Source organism: Phalacrocorax carbo, chromosome 2, assembly GCF_963921805.1.
Source record: "Phalacrocorax carbo chromosome 2, bPhaCar2.1, whole genome shotgun sequence".
Classification (NCBI taxonomy): Eukaryota; Metazoa; Chordata; class Aves; order Suliformes; family Phalacrocoracidae; genus Phalacrocorax; species Phalacrocorax carbo.
Window position 1 is genome coordinate 147,337,959 of NC_087514.1, and position 7,087 is coordinate 147,345,045.

The 7,087-nt window shown below is 47.0% G+C and overlaps 1 protein-coding gene across 2 annotated transcripts in view; it reads right to left on the reverse strand.

Annotated features, from left to right (window-relative positions):
- The window catches only part of NEBL (nebulette), a 273,257-nt gene extending 270,449 nt beyond the window's left edge, over positions 1-2,808 (reverse strand). Inside the window, exons 1-2 of one of the 2 annotated variants that reach the window (XM_064444765.1) lie at positions 2,477-2,808; positions 1,399-1,493 (exon numbers count right to left, since the gene is read on the reverse strand). In XM_064444765.1, coding sequence (XP_064300835.1) covers positions 1,399-1,493; positions 2,477-2,545 — 164 coding nt within the window. In that variant the 5' untranslated portion in view covers positions 2,546-2,808. The remainder of the gene's footprint in view (positions 1-1,398; positions 1,494-2,476) is intronic. The other variant, XM_064444766.1, reaches the window with a different exon arrangement.
- Between the last annotated feature and the right edge of the window lie 4,279 nt (positions 2,809-7,087).

A 7,087-nucleotide genomic window follows, 5' to 3' on the forward strand; every position in this document is an offset into this window, starting at 1 on the left:
GCCTGTACTTATACTTCTACTCAAATAGTACCAAAAGCAGAGTCCCATCTGGGGCCAATATCCTTAGGTTAGTCTCAACTTGTAGTGTGGCACCTGTTGAAGCTTAAATCTCCCTTCCTACAGAGCTTACTGCATGTAAGACTGGCAACCAACGACACTATATTGCAAGAGGTCTAATGTCACCCCCATACACTGTGGAGCACTTCAAGGAAAGCTAGAAATGTATGTGTGTAACTCCATATGTTCCCAAAGCAATCTAAGTACAACTGTGCACACTGAAACAGGTGTTTCAAGTTCTGGCAGCACAGCAGTTTTTATAACGAAACTCATATTTTAGACAGATAGGCACTGGCTGACTTCAATTTTAGCCTGGAAGAAATGAGCATATGCTGCTGAACCACTCTGTGACGGCCAGCCATAGACTGTCTACCTCAACATGAAACAAATATTTTAAGATGAGTAAAGGAGAATATTTCTGGGAAAAAAAAATGTGTCTGTAGTTTCAAAATTCTGCCCCTTTAAAACATATGTTCTAAGTAGGTGAAGGTGAAAATAATAACAAAATATAACATAAGATCAAACTTGATTCCAAATTCTTTAGAGATATCCTTCTAACAACTAATATTATAAATGTTTCTACAGATTAAAACATACTGAAATGCACTTAGCAAGTCTTAGGAGCATGGTACAAAGGACAATAAGCACCTTTTTTTCTACATGTATCAGAATGCTCTTCTGCAGTATTTGCAAGCCAAACATGAAAGCTCTCTTCAAAATCCACACAACAAAATCTAAAGTGGAATAAAATATGATTATCCTCTACAACTGAATGGAATCTATTCTATCAAAATCTGAGAAGCAAAACAGAAAATAGCATGAAGCACCAGAAGCAGGGATTTTGTAAATATCTAGCTTAGTAATCTGAGATATGTGAACAACGTAACAGTTTTAAAAATAGGTTGTCACGATCTCTAACACGATACTGTCTCTGGTAAATGACACAACCGAGAAGCGCTTTGTTTGTTTTCTTAGTACAAAATGCTGATCAGGACCATAACCCTGAACAGAGAGCTGCATCATGGACAACTGTAATCCAGCAGGCCAATAATGAATGTAATAGGAGTCAGCACCAGATCTGACACGTTCCGGGAGGAAAAGACTTGTATCCTGAGATCTGACATTAAAACACTGCCTAAACACATAATCAAATATTTTCACCCTCTACCACTTCAATATGAGTAGAATATACCATCTGAAAAGATACTAAACTGCTCTAGGCTGCACTGCTTCATCTCTAGATTAAGTTTTTACAGCATGACAATACCTATTTGACAACGTCCACGGCCAGGGTTTTTTTTCATGTGCATTTCTGCAAGACTTGACATCTATAATACTTACGCATTGCAATAAGGTTTCTTTTCATATCCTTTGTAGTTATTCATGTTCAGAGCCATTTTGCAAACTTCACAGTGGAAACATCCTTTATGCCAGTACTGTAAAGAAATGCAAAGTAGAATTACTTATGATACTGATGTTTTGAAAGCTATTTTAGGGCACAGTAAACTTAAACACAGAGCTACACATCAGTATTTTTGGCCATGCATTATAGACCTCTGTAAACTACATCAAAAGAACTACTTTCACGTGAAACTGAAGATGCTGCTGAAGCACTCCCAGAAACATAAATTCTCTGCTAAGGTGAATGCCAAGACCTCCACGCGCTGACCTTGCCAGGATTATCTGAAAGATAACTCAAGCAGGAGTTTGACATTTTGCCTCGTTAAAGTAAAAAAAACATACGCCGCTTGCTAAGAATGCAATACTACGCTAATAAAATCACTAACTAATGTGACGGCTGGCTTTTTGGTACGCTGAACAGACACCAAATTTAGCACATAACACGGTGCTTTCCCCCGATATCTCCTACCCCCTTGCCTTTCCGGGGACCTTCGCACAGCCTCGTTGCTGTTATTTACGGAGCGACCGCGCTCGGCGACAACCAGCGCCACCGGGGGACACCCCGAGGGACGGGGCTGTCGCCCCCCCCCCGCCGCGGCGGCCATGGCGCAAGGGGCGCCGAAGCCGCCCCGGCTCGGGGAGGCACCGACAGCTACAGCCGGGCGGGGGCCGCCCACAACTTCACCACTTGGGGAGCCGGCGGGAGGCCGCGGGGACCCGCCGCCCCGACCCCAGGCGCCCCCACTGCCCGGGCGGGCACCGCAGGGGCTCCCCGGCCCGCCGCGGCCCCCGCTCGCCCCCGGCCCTGCGCCAGCGCGGTGACACGGCGGCTGTCGCCCGTCGCCGGTGGCGGCGCGGATGCCGGCGCAGCGGCAGCCCCTCAGGCGCTGCGTTTGCCACCTGCCGGCTCGCCCCGCTCCCCCGCCGGCCCTGCCCGCCCCGCCGGAGCCGAGGGGAGCGGGCGCGCAGGGCGGGCACGCCCGGGAGGCGCCGTCCCCGCCCGACCGCGCCCCAGCACCTTGTCCAGGCAGTTGACTTTCTCGGTGGGATAGACCACTTTGCCACAGCGGGCGCACTGGGGGTTCATTTTGCGGCTCCTCGCGGGCGGCGGCGACCGAGGCTGCTGTGCGGCGGGCTGGGCTGGACGGGGCTCCGGGCGGCCCGATCTACCATCCCCTGCCCTGGCAGGGACGCCGGGGGTCCTCAGCGGCTGCCGGCGGGCGAGGAGGTCATCGGCGGCGGCTGGGGAGGAAGCGGCGCTCCAGCTGACTGCGGCTAGGCAGCATGTGTGAGTGGGCGGGCGGGGAGCCGGTGCCTGTCGCCCCCGCCCCGCCGCCGCCCGCCCGCCCCCGCCGCCTCCTCCCTGTGCCTGCGCGCTCGGCTCCCGCGCCGCGGGCTGAGTGACTCACACCGAGCCCCGCGCCGCAGCCGCAAACCAAGCCAAGCCCACCGGCGCGGTGCGGCGCGGCGCGGCCCGCAGCGAGGGGAGGGAGGAGAGGGCGAGCCCCGCGCCGCAGCCACCTCGAGGGGGGCGAGATGGCGGGCTCCGCGCCTCCGCCCTGAGGCGGGGGAGCGGGGTGCTGGCCTGCGGCTGCCTCCCGGTCACACCTGCCCGGGGGCCCGCTGAGGCGGCACCAGCCGCTTGCCTCGGCGGAGAGGGAGGGGGAGCGAGCGAGGGAGCCGCGGGGCGGCTGGGGAGCTCGGCCGTTCCCCGGAGTTAGGCCTGAGGCCTGGCCGTGGGGCGGCGGGCACCTGCCGGGCGGGGCCTCAGCCTCGCGGCGGGTTCACACGCAGCCCCGCGGTGCCCATGAGCGGGGTGAGGAACGTCTCCGCGTTCCTCCGGCTTTGTATCCCGGTTAGTTTTCAGGCTCGGTGTTGGCTGCCTTTCCGAGGCTGAGTCTCCGGGGCACACCGGCGGCCCCGCGGGGCATGCAAATTTCAGCCAGAATGGTAAATTCAGCTCCTCGGAGCAGGCTTTAGCCATTTATTACTTGTTCATTAGTCTGTGGGAATGGTACAGCAAGAAGTCACATATTTTTCCTTAGCTGTGAACTTGTTTAACTACCTGGAATATAAACTGCAATGAGGAGAGTGCTTAAGCCAATGCAGTGCAGCCTTTTCTGAGCTTTTTTTTTTTTCAGTAGTGCAGCACTCTGTGTGGTGCACAGCAAGGACAAATTCTGCACATACTTGAGCATTATTAAGTAATCAGAATGCAGTCAGCTAAACTGGAATACTTGGCTATAATTCTGCCTTAGCAACCCAACATTTATGCACTGGCTGGTTAAAGGCATGGGGAGAAACAGTAATTTCATTGAAATTAATAATATATGTGATTAAATGAGAAATACCTCGTCAGGCTTTAAATATTACATGACAAGCTGTAGAGCTTCTTCTGCCTCATCTAGACATAAACATCTGGCACCAAGTGAAACTCATAATGCTGAGATACTAGCTGTTCTGCAAGCAACAGGAGAGTAGATTTGCAGGCAGTCTTGTCAATGCTTGTTGTCGGCTTTGGCTGTCTAGGTGCAGTAACAAACAGACAAACTGCTGACCAGCTCCATTTCCATTCCTGCAGTCTGTAGGCCGGTCTATTTCAGGGCCAGTCCTAGTGATTTGCAGTTCTCAAAAAAATCATGAATCTGATTTTTTTACTGTTGTGGTTAATTAGCTTCAACCTGAAATTCAAGATTTGTCTCCTCACTGTACATCACTAACAATAGCATGATAAGTTATCACAAATGTGTGAAGACCAGTTTGGCCTCATCTTACCATTGTCTGGGATTTCACAGGTAGAAATAGGTACGTACATGCCCTGCCGTGCCGAGGCAGTGAGTCTCATCATCTGCTACCTTTGTGCCCTACAGATTACCTTAGACTTTCTGGTGGACCATCTGACTGGATGTGAACAATGGCTTTCACTCAGGGAACTCTGAATGCTAGGCATCTGAGTATGTTGGTAAAGAAAACTTGAATACATGGTAACTCCGTGTCTTCTGCAGACACTGTCATTTGCAGACCCATCTAAGATCACATCTGAGTTGAATTAGGCCCAACAAATAGATAAGCAATCTCCATTCTGCAAAGGCCATGCAGTGTAGTGGAGTAGCAAGTCTGTAGTAGGAACTGAGAAGGAGACCCAGCTAAAATAATCTCTGGTAGAGGGCAATGGATGTTATTTGTATGGGAAAAAGTTTAATTCTTTCTTAGCTTAGATTCAGCCTGATGGCTAATGGGCGAAACGGCTCTGTAGCTCATTAGAAATAACTAGAGGCTCCCCTAAACTGCTGTTGTGAAATCTTTGAGGTAAGTCTTCATTCCTCGAAGTTCCAGTCTACTAAAATCACATTCGGAGCCTTCTCCTCAGCATCCGGACAAAAATCATTTGGATATTACTCTCAGTCTCAACGCTACAATGAAATCTCTTGCCTTATTCTTGAAGGGAAAACTTTTATTAACCAAAAGATCAACACTAAAAATGGAATAGTAAAATCAATAGGAATACTTGCAGTTGTATCTAAATTGAGTGTTCGGGCAGTATGAAAACATTCCAATATTTATCATTATTTCAGGATCCTTTTATTAACTTTTATTAGTTTTTTCCACAAGGGGGGAAAATAGCATCTGAGTCATAGTCTTCATTTCTACAGCACTTTTTCATGCGCTCTTTCCTCATCAGCCACAACTTTTTTCTAGTGCTACTCTAATGAAAGGCAGGTTATTTCACTCTATACAAACCAGTGGGAGAGAAAAATCTGCTTCACCCATGATTGTGAGAAAGCAATGGAAAGTTACTCATCAGCAGTCTGTTTTTTTTATGAGTAGGTAATGATGCAATGGTAAAGCCCTGCAAAGCAAAATACAACCATCCCGCTATGTCACTGACTAAGAGGGTGTAAACCAAAGACTACAAAGCACAAAGACCTTGCACTGTAGCTAAAGAACTGTTGCCACAGGCATGGAGACTGTAGTAGGTGGTGGACCTCTAGGTCAGGTCAGATTCCCAACGGGTATGTATTAGCAAAATATAAGTGGCAACCCAAGATTTTAGGCTGTCATACTTACCTCATCTGGTGCATTTCAGGGCTGTTTATCTAGCCTAGGTGATTGAAAAGTAGTTCAGCTGAGCACTGCAAATCAGCAACACTTGCAGCTAGATGCTTTTTTCAGCATACCTACAGTGGTCCAAGTGAGAAAGACCTTCTGGAGCAGCAGTGTTACACCATTAGAAAGATTATGAATAGGTTAAATGGTGATTACTAAAGTTCATATTTCTATGGAGTAATGCCATCACCAATTGCATTTTATATTTGTTTATTTGAGAGGAAGGTTTTCAGTGCTCCTTTCAGTTCATTTGGGTGATAAACATGTAAATGTGTGCTACAGAAAAAAAATATATGGTGATGTGTGTTTTCCACACTGATTTTTACCTGAGACAGAAAAGTTTCAAAAAACTGTTGAAACTAGAAAGTATGTTATTGGAAGTGACTTGACAACATCTTGGAAGAGATGACCCATAGATGCTTGTTTCTACAGTCATAGGGATCTCGGTTCTAAATCTAGTTCTTCTAAAAGGTTTCTTGGTAACTGCCTCAGCAATCTTCCCCTCAAAATAGGCTCCTTATAACTTGGCTGATGTTAAGACCTGTTGGAGCCACCAAGTGAACTTCTAAGCATAGCAAGAAAGCAGAGGCTCATGGGTCACCATCCCAGTTCCTGCTACGGACATCCCAGTCACCATGCATTTCCCAGGACATACATAAAAGCTCAGAGCAGCTGTTTATTGCCTTCTGTGATCACATGAAGGCATTGTTCTTTTCACCCAAACTTCTACAAATGGAGTCTGCTCACAACGTTATGGATGTATAGAGCCTTATTGGACAAAATAGGAGTTCATGTAAGCACAGTGATCTATCTTTCTCACAGCAAAGAATGTGGTTTTCTTTCATTCAGATATGTATTCATTTAATTACATTTTGTGGGAAAAAAATGCTTAATGTAGTATGCCCCAATTAACAGCTGATGCCCCACTTGCGGTGTCGTTTGGTCATTTTTCTGGAACAAGCATGACAATATGTTCTTATACTCTGAAGGACTGTTGTAAAAATAATGTTTGGTATATTTCATTGATGTTTCATACCTGATCTGTTCTTTATAAAAGGTGGGATAAAGGACAAGTTAAGGTAATGTACTTAAAATGCTGTCTTACTGCTGTAACCAGCTCGTAACGTTTGTGTATAAGCTTCAGCAGATAATAGGTATTGTATCGTATTTAAGTGGAAGGATGATCTTGTGGTTAAGGCAGTGCATGGAGAATTGCAGATGAAGCCTCTGAGCAGTACTGCAATACAGATAAATAATGCTGAAAGAGGTTTTGTGAAATTCTGTGGCAGTCCTAAATTATGTAGGAAGGGAAAACATTAAACCTATGTTGGTTGGCACAGGAGTTGCCAGTCAGTTTTTGACCCTTACTGTTTGAGCTTACATTTAACTACATAAAAGAAACTGCACAGTTACATTTCAAATAGGAGCAATGCAAGTTTAATGTGACCTTGTTTAGAGCTACCCAGAGTGCTGTTAGAGAAATGTGCTTTTAAATTCTCTGCTGCGAAAGAGTAGTTTATAC